The sequence below is a fragment of the Macaca nemestrina genome, chromosome X (genome assembly GCF_043159975.1).
Source record: "Macaca nemestrina isolate mMacNem1 chromosome X, mMacNem.hap1, whole genome shotgun sequence".
Taxonomy (NCBI): Eukaryota; Metazoa; Chordata; class Mammalia; order Primates; family Cercopithecidae; genus Macaca; species Macaca nemestrina.
Window position 1 is genome coordinate 128,014,645 of NC_092145.1, and position 20,853 is coordinate 128,035,497.

General features: G+C 36.0%; 1 protein-coding gene across 13 annotated transcripts in view; it reads left to right on the plus strand.

Moving 5' to 3' along the window:
* The window catches only part of LOC105490348 (dystrophin), a 2,266,916-nt gene that overhangs the window by 876,061 nt on the left and 1,370,002 nt on the right, over positions 1 to 20,853 (plus strand). For all 13 annotated transcript variants that reach the window (XM_071089080.1, XM_071089088.1, XM_071089087.1 and 10 more), the window contains 4 exons: positions 196 to 408; positions 4,146 to 4,259; positions 5,238 to 5,393; positions 17,831 to 18,001. In XM_071089080.1, the coding sequence (XP_070945181.1) occupies positions 196 to 408; positions 4,146 to 4,259; positions 5,238 to 5,393; positions 17,831 to 18,001 (654 nt within the window). The remainder of the gene's footprint in view (positions 1 to 195; positions 409 to 4,145; positions 4,260 to 5,237; positions 5,394 to 17,830; positions 18,002 to 20,853) is intronic.

Consider the following 20,853-nt stretch of genomic DNA (forward strand, 5'->3'; position numbering starts at 1 on the left):
CTAAGTAATATGCAGGTTACTCTTAGGATAATATGTAAAATTTAAATTACCACTAGATGTTTATAACTGATATAAGATCATCTACTTTGTTTACATGTTTGAATCATAGATTTCATTTTAAGTATAGTTAATTTAATGAAAACTCATCAATTATTCATCAATTAGTATAAATGTATTTTAAAAATTGTTTTTGAGGTTTTACAAAGTTCTCTGCAAGAGCAACAAAGTGGCCTAAACTATCTCAGCACCACTGTGAAAGAGATGTCAAAGAAAGCCCCCTCTGAAATCAGCCGAAAATATCAATTAGAATTTGAAGAAATTGAGACACGCTGGAAGAAGCTCTCCTCCCAGCTAGCCGAGCATTGTCAAAAGCTAGAGGAGCAAATGAATAAACTCCGAAAAATTCAGGTAATTCAAGATTTTACTTTCTACACTCATTTTTATGTACTTGTTATTTTCCTAACAATACACTGTAAACTGTAAAGGTACGCAAACATTTGACCTCCAGCATCTTTCAAAGTTAGTGATAAGATGAAAAGACATGAGTCTTTTACAAAGGATGGTGATTTGCTTATTCCTTCTAAGAAAAGAATAAGAGTTTTCTCAGTTTTTTGTAGAATTAATTTGCTATTTTCACCATTACCAATAGGAATTAAACATGTTTTTAGTTTAATGATTTTCAAAACCAATCATTCATTTAGTCTGGTTGTCTTTTAAGATGCAGGTAATCATTTATCTTATGACTAGGAAACAGTTATGTATATATACATTATACAGATGTATAATGTAATCAGTATATGTATAATGTATAGTATGTGTATTATTATTTCCTATATTACCTTTTGTTTCTGCTGTTTTGCTATTAGAAAAAGTATGAGTAAACTATGCTGTCTACATGTGCTATTATATATATAAAATACAGTGATATAATCATAAAATTGTATTATATATTAATCCCATTATGTATAACTCCATATATGTATATGTGTAGGAGAAATGTAGGTGTATTAATGTCCTGTGACACTCCTAAGAAATTACCACAAATTTAATGGCTTCAAACAACATAATTTATTATATTACAGTTCTGGAGGTCAGAAGTTCAGAATTAGTCTCTGTGGGCTAAAATTAAGGTGTTAGCAGAACTGTGTCTGTTTTGGAGGCTTTAAAAGAGAATGTGTTTTATTGGCATTTTTAGCTTCCATATGTATGTATATACACACACACATATAATGTGTACATATGTGTATATATGTGCATATAATTGAATTATATATCATGTACATATATACATATCTAAAGTAATCATATATCACATATGTAACATGTTATGTATATTAATGTTACATATGTAAGATATAGTAATTATTTTATCACCATGTTGAATTTGTAATTATATGCTTAAATTTTACCCCATCACCTTCTTCCTGAAACCAAATCCTCTTGACTTAATTTGTTTGAATAGTGCCATCATAGTAATAACCACTCAAACTAAAGAAAAACAGTAAACCGACAATTGCATTAAGATCTAAAAGCCTGAATTATTCAGTGAGGTAAGTAATGTGTCCCTTGAGTGGTCAATTATTGTGAAAAATGTTAATACTGGGAAGGAAATGTCAAAAACATTATGGTATGATGGAAAAACATTGCAACAAGATGCTCCTGGATTTAAATCCCAGCCTAGCTACTTAGTTTTTGTGCTTACCTTTTACAAACCGAAGCACTAAGCAAACCTAAAACATTCTTAAATGCATAGCATGTCTTTACTTATAAACATATGTGTACATGCATACCTATGTAAATACTGCATGAAAATATCTATTATTTACCACGACCAGTGGCCTAAGAGGACACAATTACATGCCTCTTGTCATCAGTGAGTCCACATTCTAGCGAAGGAGGAATGTAGATATATTCGTTTCCTATGGCATCCTAACAAACTGCCAGAAATTTAATAGCTTCAAACAACACAAATTTATTACAGTTCTGGAAGTCAGAAGCTCAGAATTAGTCTCAGTGGGCTAAAATTAAGGTGTCAGCAGGACTCTGTGTGTTTTGGAGGCTTTGAGAGAGTCTGTTTTTTGGCATTTTTAGCTTCTAGAAGCATTCCTTGGCTCATGTCCCCATCCTCCATCTTCAGTGTCAGCAGTGTAACATCGTCCAGTGTCAGTTTCTCTCTCCCTCTCTGTCTCCCTCTCATTCTACCTCTCCTCCTCCTCTTCCTCTCCCTGTCCTGTTCCTTGTGTTGACTTCCTTTTAATTAGGACCTTTGTGATTACATTATGCCCAGGTGGATGATCCAGTATAATCTCCCCATCTCAAAATCCTTAAAGTAATCACATCTGCAAAGTCCTTTCTGTCATGTTGGGTAATGTACTCACAGGTTTCAGAGATTAGGGTGTAGACATCTTGGGGAGATTATTATTCAGCCTTCCATGGTAAATAAAGCAATATGGGAAAGGTTGTCACAGTAGGCAGGAAGGAAATCTAACATAAACTAGAAAAAAAGATTATGAAATATTGTTGGAACATAGATTATCTCTGCTATAGATTGAATAGGTAGAATTTAGTTAGATAATACCGAGAAAGGAAGAGTTCTTGAGAAAGCATCGCAGCATTTTCAGTTAACTGGAATAAGTTCAACATTGGGGAGACAATATATATGGGGATTAATAAAATATTATGGTTGGAAAACTGGTTTGGGAGTAGACAGTGAATGGCCTTGGATGCCACGTTTTACGATCTGAGTTTTAATCTAATGGTAATGAGAGTGATAACAATAACAATAAGAAAAAACTGCTATTGGTTAAAGAGGGAAATAATATGATTCCACTTGTGTTTTCAAAACACTCCCATGGCAAGAGGAAGGAGGAGAAGAGAAGATTCCTGGCTTCACTGTAGATCAATAATTAGAATGAGGTAAGACCGAGGCAGATATCAAAATGAGCCAGTGCATTAATGGAGTCAGTAATAAGACCTGAACAGACCAGGCATAGTGGCTCACACCTGTAATCCCAGCACTGTGAGAGGCCGAGGTGGGTAGATCACGAGGTCCAGAGATCAAGACCATCCTGGCCAACATGGTGAAACCTCGTCTCTACTAAAAATACAAAAATTAGCTGGGCATGGTGGTGCACACCTGTAGTCCCAGCTACTTGGGAGGCTGAGGCAGGAGTAATCACTTGAATCTGGGAGGTGGAGGCTACAGTGAGCCAAGATTGTGCCACTTCACTCCAGCCTGGGTGACGGAGCAAGACTCCGTCTCAAAAAAAAAAAAAAAAAAAAAAAGACCTGAGCAAGGACAGTGAAGATGTGGAAAAAGAGCAAATGTAGACTTGAAAGACAACAGCAAGGTGATCATGTTGAAGTTCTCTGACTTAGATAAGTACTTTAAAAATTATTATTAATCATCATATTAAAGGGGAAACTTTCTGTGGAGCATGTATTTTCAATATACATTTAAGTAAATTGGAAGAAAACTCATGTAGACAGTAGAGTTTAATCATACTTTTTAAAAGTAGCGAAACAGCAGAAAGAAAGGTAATATGGCAAAGAATCATGGATGAGAGATATTGGCTATTTATAAATGATAAAAGATGATGATTTTTACCTGATCATTACTTCATACTGGTCAGACAAATAAAAACAAAAGCTCTCTCTTCTAAGATGACAAAATCTTAGTCCGAAAGTTCACAACTGGAGGGACTATTTAAACTGTCATCTGTAGAAAACAATTTGTGAAGTTCGAGTTTAGGGAGGCTATAAAGACACCATTACATTGAGTTTATTGTTCATAGTTTGTTTTATGTACTGTAAGGGCATATTGTTAGTATTCTCATGAGTTGTTTTGTAACTTAAAATTTCTCTAGAGGGGGATATGATTTAATGTTCTTGAGAGTAACATCATGAAACCGCATTTGGTAGTAATTTTTTATTTTTAACAATAGCAGACTTCACACACCAGTGCTCATACAGTAGACCATAAAAACGCAGTCTTAGTAAAAATATTCTTTTTCTCAAGAGCTACTTAGAGACATCCTTTAAACATGGGAATCGTTTTTGGGCTTGTGTTTAGACATAACACAATGATGAATTGTATTAGAAGTAATCAGCACACCAGTAATGCCTTATAATGGGTCTCGTTTCAGAATCACATACAAACCCTGAAGAAATGGATGGCTGAAGTTGATGTTTTTCTGAAGGAGGAATGGCCTGCGCTTGGGGATTCAGAGATTCTAAAAAAGCAGCTGAAACAGTGCAGAGTACGATTTTTATATGATGTCTTTAATATGAATAATTTTGTATGAATATTACTTGGTTAGATCAGTGTTTTACAGCTGGGGTGGATTTTGCCCTCCCCTCCCCAGCAGATGTTTTTTTTTAATGCTTGTAGACATTTTTGATTGTCATAACTGGGTTGGGGGTGGTGGTTAGATGCTACTGGTGTCTAGTAGGTAGAGGACAGAGATGCTGCTAAGTATCTTTCAGTCCATTGAACAGCCCTCCACAACAAGGAACTGCACAATCTAAAATGTCACTAGTGCCAATGTTGAGAAACCCTGGGTTGAGTAAGTGAGGAATTGACAAAGCATTGCCTTGTACTCAACATCAGTTGATAACATTATTTTGCTATAAAATGCAGTATAATTTAAAGGTAAAGAATCCTTTGAGCTACTTGTTATTTCTTACAACAAATTATTATTCATACTGTGTTGTTCTCTTCATGTATAATGCACTGTACTATAACACAATATGTAGTTTTGAAATAATATTCAGTATACCACTGTCATGCAGCAGGAAGAAAATAATGTTGCTCTTTAAAGAATTTTTTTTTTTACAATACAAGCTAAAAAAGCAAATCCACCTTCACACCCATTACACTGTAAACAATTATCTGCAATATCCTGCGTTTGAAAATGAAAATACTAACCAAGATAGTAAAGTATGAAGCCCATTTTCACACATTTTTCTAACCAGAAATATTAGATTTATTTCCTTTTGTTTCTGATATAAGTAAAATACAAATAATTCCCCACTGGATTCATGCCATAATAACCATTGAACATTTTTGCAAGACTGTTATGCAGTTGTCTATATCAATATATTTGTATCTCAGATTTTAAAAGACAAAAATCCATATGCAATGCCATCAGTCCTAATTTTACATTTTCTAGCTATGTTGCATATTTAATATGTGGCAGTAATTTTTTCAGCTTGCTTAAATTGATTCATTTTCTTAGCTTTTAGTCAATGATATTCAGACAATTCAGCCCAGTCTAAACAGTGTCAATGAAGGTGGGCAGAAGATAAAGAATGAAGCAGAGCCAGAGTTTGCTTTGAGACTTGAGATAGAACTGAAAGAACTTAACACTCAGTGGGATCACATGTGCCAACAGGTATGGACAATGTCTTTCACTGTGGCTAGCCTCAATGTAGTTAAGATTTCCTAATGTCTCCCTTTACCGTTACTTTTGTTTAAGGCTTTGTTCCTACGCTGTTGCTTTAAAGCACAATTAATTCTGACAAATTAATCTTTTTTCTAGCATATATAAATATTTTCATAGTATGTATTTTAAATAGTACACATTCATCTTATTGTGGTCCTAAAATGACTTTCTTGAAACAGCTGTCATACTGAAAAATGAAATCCTATTCGTAGTCATTATTTCCAATCCACGTTTTCTTCAGAACATAAATGTATAATAATAGATTAAGAAAAATACATTTCATAGGGATATTTGGTACAAAATAAAATGAATGGGTAATATATGTGTATGTAGAAATAGGGTAAATAATTTTTACTTTTGATTAACATTTCCAAGTTTGGCCTCTTCAATACATTTATTATTTATTTATTTTATTTTTTGGGACAGGGTCTCCCTCTGTGCCTCTGTCACCCAAGCTAGAGTGCAGTGGTGTGAACTCGGCTCACTGCAGCCTCAACCTCCTGGGCTCAAGCAATTATCTCATCTCAGCCCCCACAAGTAGCTGGAACTACAGGCGTGTGCCACGATGCCTGGCTAGTTTTTGTTATTTTTTTGGTAGCAACAGGGTCTTGCTATGTTTCCCAGGCTGCTTTTGAATTACTAGTCTGAAACAATGCTCTTTCCTTGGCCTCCCCAAGTGCTGGAGTTACAGGTGTGAGCCACCACACCCGGCCGACATCTATTTTTATATAACAATTAAGATTCAGTAACCATTAAGAATAGCTGAATAAAAAAAAAACCACAAAATGACTGTACACTCATATTTGAGTTTCTCATTTTTCTACAGAAGAATATTTTATAGATACCTATTTTATAGTTAAATATTAAATGATGGATAGTAAGATACATTAAAAAATAGTGTATATCAAATAATTTGTGTTCAGAAGGTAAAATTTTGAACTAAAGCAATGAATACTTTTAAGTCACCAATACATTAGTCCCTGATGATCTGCAGTTTTGCTTTCCATGGTTTCAAATGCTTGTGGTCAATTGGAATCCTAAAATTGGCGAGCACAGTAAAATAAGATACTTTGAGAGGGAGAGAAAGAGAGATAACTCGTTCTGTTTTATTAGCTGTTAATCTCTTACTATTCCTAATTTATAAATTAAATTTTATCGTTTGTATGTATGAATAGAAAAAAACCTAGTGTATATAGGGTTAGGTATTATCTATGGTTTCAGGCATCTACTGGAGGTCTTGGTATGAAAATGCCTTCCACAGATACAAGGGAACTACTGTGCCTTTTTGGAAATTAATAAGGAGTTTCAATTTACGTGTTAGAGGCAGTCAGTCTCTCGTTACTGCTAAGTAAACTTTCAAAATAGAAAAGAAGTAATGTCAAAAGGCAAAAGCTACATTTGAAAATGAAAAAAAAATTAGAAAAGTCAAGGCAAATCACTCAGCTAATACAATCACTGACAAATGTTCTTTGGTTCTATTAATTCATAGATGAGCTATCCCTGGGTCAGCTAGCTCATATTCTTCTTCTGAAGTAAGTCAGTGCTAGAAGAGTTGTTCACGAAAAAAAAATTATATTACTTAAATAGTAGATTATACTACTGATGTTTTCCTGGAAAGCCAGTATGAAAGGTATTTGTTTTTTGTTTGTTGAATGTTCTTAATGGATGAATAGAAAGAGCACCAATTTATGTAGAGTAAGGGGAAAACAGCAAGTAAATGAATAAATAAATAAAATAAATAAAAAAGGTATAAAACTAACAATATTACTAAAACCTCAAGGTTTTTACATTTTATAGGAATACAATTTGTAAAGGCTGTCTACTCTTAAAATTTCTTTACTTAAGACCTTATGTCTGTTATATGTACTAAGAATTTGTTGTTCAAGAGAAATATTTTAAATACATTCATCTGTTGCATAACAGAAGAGCTATAGATCAAGCTATGTTCTGATCCCCATTTTCTAATCTTAGAGTATTATATGTATCTGTGCTTTTCCTTCGAGTATCACTCTGGCCATGTTATGACTTTGTAGATAAATGAGTTAGGTTGTGAAAGGAAGGAACAATGCACTAATGTAGAAGAGGAACAAGATGCCGTAAAAACAAGGAAGCCAGATGTGAATACTGGTACCAATTCAGCGTTCCAGAGAGAAGAATGGAAATGAAGTGTAAATCTATGCATTACAGAAATATCTACAGACAAAATAAGTGTGTGATACAGTCTTTTGGGTTAAAGATAATTCCTTATTTGTCACCAGATGCCAATGTCTGCAAAAACATAAATAATTTGGAACAAAATTGTCCAAATATCTGATATATTTGAGGATGCTTTGACATCCCATGATCTAATTTTGGATGTATAAAATGATTATGATTATTTTAAATTCTAAAGGGTATGTATCTAAGTTTTTAAAAATCTAGATTCTAGCTATTAAAAAATTACCAGATATAAGTGGGGAATAAAATAGACATTGTACTTATCCTCATGGAGATAAGAGTTTAGTGGTGAAAACGGAAAGTAAATGGGTAAACACATTATCACAACAATGTCTGGTTTTAAGTCTTGCTATACACTCTGAATGTACCAGTAAGAACCCTTTAAATGAGAGTAACAGGAGCAGGAAAACTACTTTCTATTGGGTAGTCAGTAGAGTCTTTTCTGAAGAGGTGAAATTAAAGCTGATACCTCAGTAGTAGGAACTTGACAATTTGCTGTGTGACGGAATTCTGGCTAGAAAATGAAGTGGAGGAAACATCTGAGTCAAGAGAGAGCTTAACATGTTTGAGGAGCCAAAGGAAGCCACTGGAAGCCACTGGAAGAAGAGCAGCATGAGCCAGGAGAAAAAGAAAGGGAAAATGAGTCAGAAAGGAATATGGAAGTCACAGTGATGATTTACTCATTATGTCAAGTACTTTGGAAAGTCATCTGACTTTTAGGCACAGGACTGGCATCACTTCATTTCATTTAAAACAGTTGTTTAAAGTTTGCTGTATATTCCTATTAGAAGAATAATAAATCAAAAGGGCTAAAGTGGAAGCAGGTAGGGATTGCAGTTGTCCAGGTAGAATAAAAAACACGCAGGAAAAAGGGGATGTTTGTGGATATTGTACTTTTCTGAGGAACCTCCATGCTGTTCTCTACAGTGACTGTACCAGTTTATAGTCCCACTAACAATGTAATATAGTTCCCTTTTATCTGCACCCATGCCAACAATTATTTTTTGTGTCTTTTTGGCAATATACATCCTACCTAGGGTGAGATACCTCATAGTGGTTTTGGTTTGCATTTATCTAATGATTACCGATGTTGAAATTTTTTTCATACATTCATTGGCCATTATTATTATTATTATTATTATTTTTTGAGACGGAGTCTGGCTGTGTCTCCCAGGCTGGAGTGCAGTGGCCTGATCTTGGCTCACTGCAAGCTCCGCCACCCAGGTTCACGCCATTCTCCCGCCTCAGCCTCCCAAGCAGCTGGGACTAAAGGCGCCCGCCACCATGCCCGGCTAGTTTTTTGTATATTTTTTAGTAGAGACGGGATTTCACCATGTTAGCCAGGATAGTCTCGATCTCCTGACCTCGTGATCCACCCGCCTCGGCCTCCCAAAGTGCTGGGATTACAGGCTTGAGCCACCACGCCCGGCCTCATTGGCCATTTTTGTCTTCTTTTGAGAAATACCTGTTCAGATTATTTTCCCTTTTTTTTTTTTTTTTTTAAATTATACTTTAAGTTCTAGGGTACATGTGCATAACGTGCAGGTTTGTTAAATATGTATACTTGTGCCATGTTAGTGTGCTGCACCCATCAACTCGTCATTTACATCACATATAACCCCCAATGTAATCCCTCCCCCATCCCCCTCCCCGTGATAGGCCCCGGTGTGTGATGTTCCCCTTCTCGAGTCCAAGTGATCTCATTGTTCAGTTCCCACCTATGAGTGAGAACATGCGGTGTTTGGTTTTCTGTTCTTGCGATAGTTTGCTGAGAATGATGGTTTCTAGCTGCATCCATGTCCCTACAAAGGACACAAACTCATCCTTTTTTATGGCTGCATAGTATTCCATGGTGTATATGTGCCACATTTTCTTAATCCAGTCTGTCACTGATGGACATTTGGGTTGATTCCAAGTCTTTGCTATTGTGAATAGTGCTGCAATAAACATACGTGTGCATGTGTCTTTATAGCAGCATGATTTATAATCCTTTGGGTATATACCCAGTAATGGGATGGCTGGGTCATATGGTACTTCTAGTTCTAGATCCTTGAGGAATCGCCATACTGTTTTCCACAATGGTTTAACCAGTTTACAATCCCACCAACAGTGTAAAAGTGTTCCTATTTCTCCACATCCTCTCCAGCACCTGTTGTTTCCTGACTTTTTAATGATTGCCATTCTAACTGGTGTGAGATGGTATCTCATTGTGGTTTTGATTTCATTTCTCTGATGGCCAGTGATGATGAGCATGTTTTCATGTGTCTGTTGGCTGCGTAAATGTTTTCTTTTGAGAAGTGTCTGTTCATATCCTTTGCCCACTTTTTGATGGGGTTGTTTGTTTTCTTTCTTGTAAATTTGTCTGAGTTCTTTGTAGATTCTGGATATTGGCCCTTTGTCAGATGGGTAGATTGCAAAAATGTTCTCCCATTCTGTAGGTTGCCTGTTCACTCTGATAGTAGTTTCTTTTGCTGTGCAGAAGTGCTTTAGTTTAATTGGATCCCATTTGTCAATTTTGGCTTTTGCTGCCATTGCTTTTGGTGTTTTAGACATGAAGTCCTTGCCCATGTCTATGTCCTGCATGGTATTGCCTACGCTTTCTTCTAGGGTTTTTATGGTTTTTGGTCTAACATTTAAGTATTTAATCCACCTTGAATTAATTTTTGTATAAGGTTTAAGGAAGGGATCCAGTTTCAGCTTTCTACATATGGCTATCCAGTTTTCCCAGCACCATTTATTAAATAGGGGGTCCTTTCCCCATTTCTTGTTTTTGTCAAGTTTGTCAAAGATGGTTGTAGATGTGTGGTATTATTTCTGAGGGCTCTGTTCTGTTCCATTGGTCTATATCTCTGTTTTGGTACCAGTACCGTGCTGTTTTGGTTACTGTAGCCTTGTAGTATAGTTTGAAGTCAGGTAGGGTGATGCCTCCAGCTTTGTTCTTTTGGCTTAGGATTGTCTTGGCTATGTGGACTCTTTTCTGGTTCCATATGAACTTTGAAGTAGTTTTTTCCAATCCTGTGAAGAAAGTCATTGGTAGCTTGATGGAGATGGCATTGAATCTATAAATTACCTTGGGCAGTATGGCCATTTTCATAATATCGATTCTTCCTATCCATGAGTATGGTATGTTCTTCCATTTGTTTGTGTCCTCTTTTATTTTGCTGAGTAGTGGTTTGTAATTCTCCTTGAAGAGGTCCTTCACATTCCTTGTAAGTTGGATTCCTAGGTATTTTATTCTCTTTGAAGCAATTGTGAATGGAAGTTCACTCATGATTTGGCTTTCTGTTTGTCTGTTATTGGTGTATAGGAATGCTTGTGATTTTTGCACATTGATTTTGTATCCTGAGACTTTGCTGAAGTTGCTTATCAGCTTAAGGAGATTTTGGGCTGAGACAATAGGGTTTTCTAAATATACAGTCATGTCATCTGCAAACAGGGACAATTTGACTTCCTCTTTTCCTAACTGAATACCCTTTATTTCTTTGTCTTGCCTGATTGCCCTAGCCAGAACTTCCAACACTATGTTGAATAGGAGTGGTGAGAGAGGGCACCCCTGTCTTGTGCCAGTTTTCAAAGGGAATTTTTCCAGTTTTTGCCCATTCAGTATGATATTGGCTGTGGGTTTGTCATAAATAGCTCTTATGATTTTGAGATATGTTCCATCAATACTGAATTTATTGAGAGTTTTTAGCATGAAGGGCTGTTGAATTTTGTCAAAGGCCTTTTCTGCATCTATTGAGATAATCGTGGTTTTTTTGTCTTTGGTTCTGTTTATATGCTGGATTGCGTTTATTCATTTGTGTATGTTGAACCAGCCTTGCATCCCAGGGATGAAGCCAACTTGATCATGGTAGATAAGCTTTTTGATGTGCTGCTGGATTTAGTTTGCCAGTATTTTATTGAGGATTTTTACATCGAAGTTCATCAGGGATATTGGTCTAAAATTCTCTTTTTTTGTTGTGTCTCTGCCAGGTTTTGGTATCAGGATGATACTGGCCTCATAAAATGAGTTAGGGAGGATTCCCTCTTTTTCTATTGATTGGAATAGTTTCAGAAGGAATGGTACCAGTTCCTCCTTGTACCTCTGCTAGAATTTGGCTCTGAATTCGTCTGGTCCTGGACTTTTTTTCTTTTGTAGGCTATTAATTATTGCCTCAATTTCAGAGCCTGCTGTTGGTCTATTCAGGGATTCAACATCTTCCTGATTTGGTCTTGGGATGGTGTATGTGTCCAGGAATTTATCCATTTCTTCTAGATTTTCTAGTTTATTTGTGTAGAGGTGTTTATAGTATTCTCTGATGGTAGTGTTTATTTCTGTGGGATTGGTGGTGATATCCCCTTTATCATTTTTTATTGTGTCTATTTGATTCTTCTCTCTTTTCTTCTTTATTAGTCTTGTTAGCGGTCTATCAGTTTTGTTGATCTTTTCAAAAAACCAGCCCCTGGATTCATTGATTTTTTGAAGGGTTTTTTTGTGTCTCTATCTCCTTCACTTCTGCTCTGATCTTAGTTGTTTCTTGCATTCTGCTAGCTTTTGAATGTGTTTGCTCTTGCTTCTCTGGTTTTTTAAATTGTGATGTTAGGGTGTCAATTTTAGATCTTTCCTGCTTTCTCTTGTGGGCATGTAGTGCTATAAATTTCCTGCTTTAAATGTGTCCCAGAGTTTCTGGTGTGTTGCATCTTTGTTCTCATTGGTTTCAAAGAACATCTCTATTTCTACCTTCATTTCATTATGTACCCAGTAGTCATTCAGGAGCAGGTTGTTCAGTTTCCATGTAGTTGAGCGGTTTTGAGTGTGTTTCTTAACCATGAGTTGTAGTTTGATTGGACTGCGATCTGAGAGAAAGTTTGTTATAATTTCTGTTCTTTTACATTTGCTGAGGAGTGCTTTACTTCCAACTGTGTGGTCAATTTTGGAATAAGTGCAATGTGATGTGGTGCTGAGAAGAATCTATATTCTGTTGATTTGGGGTGGAGAGTTCTGTAAATGTCTATTAGGTCCCCTTGGTGCAGAGCCAAGTTCAGTTCCTGGATATCCTTGTTAACTTTCTGTCTTTTGATCTCTCTAATGTTGACAGTGGGATGTTAACGTCTCCCATTATTATAATGTTTGAGTCTAAGTCTCTTTGAAGGTCTCTAAGGACTTGCTTTATGAATCTGGGTGCTCCAGTATTGGGTGCATATATATTTAGGATAGCTAGCTCTTCCTGTTGAATTGATCCCTTTACCATTATGTAATGGCCTCTTTTGTCTCTTTTGATCTTTGTTGGTTTAAAGTCTGTTTTATCAGAGTCTAGGATTGCAACCCCTGCTTTGTTTTATTGTTTGTTTGTTTTCCATTTTCTTGGTAGATCTTCCTCCATCCCTTTATTTTGAGCCTATGTGTGTCTCCGCATGTGAGATGGGTTTCCTGAATACAGCACACTGGTGGATCTTGACTCTATCCAATTTGCCACTCTGTGTTTTTGAATTGGAGCATTTAGCCCATTTGCATTTAAGGTTAATATTGTTATGTGTGAATTTGATACTGTCATTATGATATTAGCTGGTTATTTTGCTCGTTAGTTGATGCAGTTTTTTCCTAGCGTCGATGGTCTTTACAATTTGGCATGTTTTTGCAGTGGCTGGTACCGGTTGTTCCTTTCCATGTTTAGTGCTTCCTTCAGGAGCTCTTGTAAGGCAGGCCTGGTGGTAACAAAATCTCTCAGCATTTGCTTGTCTGTAAAGGATTTTATTTCTCCTTCACTTATGAAACTTAGTTTGGCTGGATATGAAATTCTGGGTTGATAATTCTTTTCTGTAAGAATGTTGAATATTGGCCCCCACTCTCTTATGGCTTGTAGAGTTTCTGCCGAGAGATCTGCTTTTAGTCTGATGGGGTTCCCTTTGTGCATAATCTGACCTTTCTCTCTGGCTGCCCTTAACATTTTTTCCTTCATTTCAACTTTGGTGAATCTGACAATTTTGTGTCTTGGAGTTGCTCTTCTCAAGGAGTATCTTTGTGGCGTTCTCTGTATTTCCTGAATTTGAATGTTGGCCTGCCTTGCTAGGTTGGGGAAGTTCTCCTGGATAATATCCTGAAGAGTGTTTTCCAGCTTGGCTCCATTCTCCCTGTCACTTTCAGGCACACCAATCAGATGTAGGTTTGGTCTTTTCACATAATCCCATATTTCTTGGAGGCTTTGTTTGTTTCTTTTTACTTTTTTTTTTCTCTAAACGTCTCTTCTCACTTCATTTCATTCATTTGGTCTTTAATCACTGATACCCTTTCTTGCAGTTGGTCAAATTGACTACTGAAGCTTGTGCATGCGTCACGTGGTTCTCGTGACATGGTTTTCAGCCACATCAGGTCATGTAAGGTCTTCTCTACACTGGTTGTTCTAGTTTGCCATTCTTCTAATCTTTTTTCAAGGTTTTTAGCTTCTTTGCAATGGGTTCGAACACCCTCCTTTAGCTCGGAGAAGTTTGATTGTCTGAAGCCTTCTTCTCTCAACTCATCAAAGTCATTCTGTGTCCAACTTTGTTCCGTTGCTGGCAAGGAGCTGCGTTCCTTTGGAGAAGAAGAGGCGCTCTTATTTTTAGAATCTACTCTGTTTTCTCCCCATCTTTGTGTTTTATCTGCCTTTGGTCTTTGATGATGGTGATGTACAGATGGGGTTTTGGTGTGGATGTCCTTTCTGTTTGTTTTCCTTCTAACAGTCAGGACCCTCAGCTGCAGGTCTGTTGGAGTTTGCTGGAGGTCCACTCCAGACCCTGTTTGCCTGGGTATCACCAGCGGAGGCTGTAGAACAGTGAATATTGCAGAACAGCAGATGTTGCTGCCTGGTTGTTCCTCTGGAAGCTTCGCCTCAGAGGGGCACCTGGTCGTGTGATGTGTCAATCAGCCCATACTGGGAGGTGCCTCCCAGTTAGGCTACTCAGGGGTTAGGGACCCACTTGAGGAGGCAGTCTGTCTGTTCTCAGATCTCATACTGCATGCTGGGAGAACCACTACTCTCTTCAAAGCTCAGTTGGAAATGCAGAAATCACCTGTCCTCTGTGTCGCTCATGCTGAGAACTGTAGTCTGGAGCTGTTCCTATTAGGCCATCTTGGAATCTCCTCTATGTGTTTGTTAAATAGAGAACAAATAGAAACCTGTATGTATGAAATTATAAAACATGTATACTTTCTAAATAATATATGGTTATATATTTTATTTATTAGTGGATTTAAATTTATGGTAAATAGTTATCAATAAATGGGATTTAGAGGTTAGGTGGATGTCTTTCTGGCAGCTTGCAGATCATTGTCTTTCTCTGGGTCAGTATACTCTTTGGGTGCAGTGATCCCCAGATCTCTTTCCTCACTTCTCTGACAGTCTTTCCGTCTTTCTGCAAAAACTAGCTTCTTGTTTTACTGAGAAAATATAAGCAATCAGAATACAACTTGCAATACTCCCACTGACCTGCATATAAGATCATAGACTCTACTTTCCCTTTGTTTACATAGATGAACTTTCTGTGCTTTTGTCTAAGGCCAGCTTCTCCACTTAGGTACCTGGATCCCTTTCCCTTTTTTTCTGCAAAAGAACATTGTACCAGCTAATGAACAGCCCTCTACCTCCTACATCTTCCCTATGCTACATCATTCCCATCATTAGAGAATTATTCTGTCTTATCTCCTGTCATTTAAAAAAGTCTTCCATTGGACAACAGTTTCTCTAGCAGCCTCTCCATTCCCGTTTCCCTTTACAGAAATTCCCTTCTCTCCATTTCACTCCTTCCCTTCTCTCGAAACCAATTAAGAGAGCTAATCAAACTGTTATCCTCACTGTTCCATTGAAGCAAATTTTGTCAGGGTCACCAGTGAATTCACATCACTAAATCACTAAATTCAGTTGGCTTCTGTGTCATCATTCTTTCTTAATTATCTCTTAGTTTTCCCTGACCACTGTCAATATCCTTGGTGGTTCTGTTGCCCTGACCACTAAATTTGAAAGTGTTCCAGGGCTCAGTGTGTGGACTCCTTTTTTTCTCCTATTGCCACTCACTCTCTGGGTCACCTTTTCAAGCTCTATGGTTTTAAATGTAATCTGTAAGTGGTTCTTGCTGTAAGATTTTTTTTTGTTTAACAATCTGGACCTTTCTAATGATCCTAGACCTTCATACCCATTTGCCCACTCAACACCTCCACATGGATTAGTAATAGGCATATTAAATCTAACACGTCAAAACAAAATTCCTGATGTACACTGCAGCCTACTACCCTAGTAATTTGCCTGCTGTTACAAATGTCAGCTCCATCTTTCCACTTATTCAAGCCAAATCCCTTGAGATTTTCTTGTCTCCTATATTTCTCTTATAGCAAAATATCTATTCTGTCACCAAATGCTGTCGTTTTTACCTTCAACATCTACAGGGTCCAACAATATCTCACCATACTTGTACATGCACACATACACTCACACACAGACAAAAATATGTATGTGAACGTATAGTTTTTACTACACGTCTTGGCTGAATTCCATTAGTCTCTCCAATGTTTTTGTAGCTTCACCAGTTGCCTTAAAAGATTGTAACAGCAGAGTATCTAAGTAGAATTTAGCAGCATGTTGTCTTAAGTTTATTATAGGTTCATTGACTACACAGAATCACATTTATACTTTTTCTAGTACAGTTGCAAGACATACTGTTCTAGATGTGTTAGGGTGAAGCATTTATTTACATTTTACTAGATCAAGTGCTACATTTACCTAGGTAAGTAAAGAACCTAAAATGAAGTATTACCTATATTAGGCTCAAAATGGCTGTAAATTCTAAGGAAAATCAATGTGATGGTGGTTCTACACATATTTACTGCTGGGCAAAGTACCACGCACGCTTCATTTTACTGAAACTGTCCATTATATATTGAAACAATACTGTGAAAACTCTGTTACTTAAAATATATAATGCTTTTTAAACCAGAGAGAAGAATACCATCTTTTGAATAGGTTTACATTTTAAAGTAAATATGAACACTTATGTATAATAATTATAATACTGTAGAGTGCCTTGTAACAAGGTATATGATTTTCTTTTAGGTGTTTTAAGTTTTGCATTTTTCTGGTTAATGAGTAATGGAGTCCATTGTAGAAAGTTTCACTTTTCAGAAATCTGTGAGGCTTTAAATAGCAGATGTTTTCTATAACCACAGACTCTTTTGCAACTTGCATTTTACACACAAAAGTTTATATTGAGCCACTTTTCATTTCAGTAAAGATGTATTGGTGATGCACAGTATCCCATAGTGTATATATGTCATAATTTATTTAATCTCCCATGAAAGCACCTTTGGGTTTGTTTTCAGGATGTTTGGTCTTTAAAGCTGAATTAAATAATGTATGTGTTATTCTCTACACTTTGGCTAGCATGATTCACTCTCAAAAAATGGAAGTTGACAGATTCATGGACATTAACATTTTTGTATATTTTGCCATCTTACTATCTAAAAGGTTGTATTATGTTGGATATTTTCCTCAACAAGTATTAAAAAACTTTGATTTTCCCACATCCCTGCCCAAAATGTGCTCTTATTAATTATTATTTTTCCCTATCTTATCTGTGAAAATGCATTAATTCCCTTCAATTTGCAGTCATTTAACCATAAGTGATACTAGAACGTCTTTTACATACGTATATTGCCATATATTATCTTCTTTGTGAATTGCCAAACTACATGTTTTATGCACTTTTCATTTTTCTTTTTAATTTATGAGAGTTTTCTGTAGATACATGATTATGAAGTTCTTAGAATATTTAAAATAGTAAAACATTATCAGAGAACACAAAGAATAACTATTTCTGTGTATGCCAATAAAATTACTTTTCCAACTGAAACATACTATTTAGAAAAGTCTTGTTTTGCTGTAGTCATAGAAGAGGATTGTCACACAAACAGCTGAATTTTCATCATAGGGCAATACATTCATTTTATTAAGTATGCCAAATAAACAGACATGTCTTATTTTCACACTTGTGGGAAATTGAGTGTATCTGATCCCCAGGAGTTATTTTCTTATGTATATAAACTTTTTCCTTCTTTATCATTACTCTCTAAGCTTTGTGTTATTTACATACTGATCAAATAATATAATAATAATGTTTCATTGCTGTCAGTGATCATGTTTTGCTTGTTTGTTTTATGGAAGGTCTATGCCAGAAAGGAGGCCTTGAAGGGAGGTTTGGAGAAAACTGTAAGCCTCCAGAAAGATCTATCAGAGATGCACGAATGGATGACACAAGCCGAAGAAGAGTATCTTGAGAGAGATTTTGAATATAAAACTCCAGATGAATTACAGAAAGCAGTTGAAGAGATGAAGGTAAAAAAAGGGAAAACTAAGTAAAACAAAGCAAATAAATGGAAAAAGAAATGCATCATTGCTTGAAATTGTATACAGTATGCTGTTTCCTGGTTCTAAGAGAAGAGGTTGATTTTTAATTAATAATTTTAATTAATTTAGCTTCAAGTTTAATCTGTGTTTTAACAATCTTAAACTGTTTAATTTTAATGCATTGTGGTCAATTATGAATATTGAAAATCACAATTTGAAAGAATTTTCCCTTGAAATCATATAGTATTAAGAGAGCAGAATCAACTCATCACATTAGCTGTCTGTAGCTGATGTAAATGCATGTTGAAACTGTGCAAAAGTATTCTTGAAAAGGCAAATTTACAATGTAGTCAACAAACTGTGTTAATTTGGTATTTTAAAGGCGTTTCTTAGAATTTGGTAGCACTAAATATTTGAATCCGTAGCCTTTAATATGGATAGAAAGGACTGAGTTTACATGTACTTTTCTTGGAGCAGTAGAACAAAATGTAACATTGACTTATGACCAACGAAACTGGTATGTAGTATGGATTTGGAGGTGAAGCCTGGAGTTGAACCTACACCGTGACATTTTGTATGGCCTTGGGCAACTCAGTAGTCAATATAATCCTCTATTTTATCGTGTTTATGTCATCATACATCCTCACTTGAATGTATGAACTGTTGATTGAAACTAACATGTAAGTAAATTGCCTAACTCAGAGTTGGTGCTCAATTAGTAGCTATAATCATAACTATTATTTTTATGTACTAGCAAGAACATAGAGAATAACATGTGAAATATTAATACTGTAGATCTTTGTTTGGTTCAAGGATTGTGACAAGGAAAAATCATTGTGGAGCCAGATACTTGAGTTTAAAACTTAGTTCGGCCCCATGCCAACTGTATAAATTTGGGTGAGTTACATAAGCTTACTGAGCCAAATTCCTTTATTTGTGAACTGGGTATCAGAATGTCTGCTTTCAGAATCATTAGAGGGATGAAATACGAAGTTTCTATCACAATGCCTAGCACAGTATAAATGATCATGACTCGTTATTTATTATTTTAATTGTGAAAAGGGCCAAATGGTAAAAAATTGTCTACTCTGTTATATAATTTATATAGTAATTCAGAAATATTTATTATAGTTAATTGTGGAAAGTAATTCACATGAAAACTCAGATGTTTAAATACCAAATCTATCATATGACTTTAGTCAAATGTTGAAAGTATCTAATATACTCCATAAATATGTATAAATATTATGTATCTATAAAAAACTATAATGAAGAAAACATTTGTACAAATAGTAATCATTTCTAGAGTATGAAAAAAACAAAATTAATCTAGCAATAACGTATTCATCAACTAAAACTTACTGCGTTCTTACTATGTGCCAAACACCCTCTAGATACTGAATATAGAGGGTGGTGAGCAAGACCACTGCCTTGGAATTTACATTCTAGTGTTCTAGCGTGTGGTGAGGAGCAGGCAATAATTGGAAAAATAAATGAAATCGTTTGAGGTGATGATAATTTGCCTAAAAGTAAATCTGGATTTTGAGATCAAGAATGAACAATGTTCAGGCAGGAGTTGAGGGTGGTAGGATGCTATTTTTGCAAAACTTGACTTGTAGAGATTTTATGAAGAATTGTATGTAATACGAGAGAAATGAATTCTAAGGAAAAGAGCATTTAAAAAAATCTTAATGGAAGCACATTGTAATCAGAGAGCATAGCTTCTGCAAAGACCTTGAGGCTAATTGGGGAGAGAAAGAAGTCTGTCTGCCTGAAGGAAGGAAAACGGGATAACATCTCAGATAAGTCTTATGAGGTAGGCAGATATCTGTTAACAAACGAGTTTTGTTAGAATATTACAGTTGTTATTCTAAATGGAATAGAAAAACCATTGGAGTATTTCAAAAGAGAGACCAAAATAATTTAAAATTTGACTTTGGGGAGGTCACCATGAGGAAAACTTTATCAGAATGTGAGAGCTAGAAGGTACTTTGAAAGTAGTGTAATTCACACTTCTCTCTGTACTTATCAGAAAACTGTAATTCCCAGATAGGTCAAATAATGTAGCCATAGTCACAGACTTTATTTGCGATAGAGCCCACAGGATTGAAGGTATTTTATTGTATTTCATCTCATCCTTTACTTTCCTTTCTCCTTTCTCCTTTTTCCTTTCCTTTCCTTTGAATTGTGTGTCACTCATACGACCTTTCCTCTTGTATCTCAATTTCTTTATTGTCTGTTTTCACTGTATCTATTTATGTATGGCCACTACCTCAGATCCCTAAGTAGATTATATAGTCATTTGTGTTCAGCTGCTCTGATTCTCCTTGGGTTCCTTTAGTTTAGTCTCTCTTCTGGCCCTCTTCCCTCTCCCTATGAGCAATTTGCCTATCTCACCAACAACCCAGTCAGATCTCTCTTAATTTTCTGTGCTCTAGAGGAAACTGTCTCAAATTTTTAATATTTGAAAACCATCCTTGAAATGAGTGTTCCAACAAGTTTGTCTACATTCATTGACATGTTTTCATAATTGGCCTAGCTACAAAATTGGTTTAGTATGGGGGTCATAGTAAAAAGAGGTAAACTCTGGAAGCCTCTGGCAACAACCATTGAAAGAGTTGGCAGGAAGATTTCATTTCTTGATTTTCCAGCCTGCTACTCAAGACAGTCTCTTTATGTCAACTTCACTACCTGGAGGTTAGCAATAGTACCTTGTCCAGACTTCCACCTGTGCTCATTTGATAGCTAATTTTTCTTTATTGTAAGAAGGTACTAACAGACCTACTTTGACATCTCTCCCTGATACTCAAAGAAGAAATAGAGACCTCCTTCTGTTTATG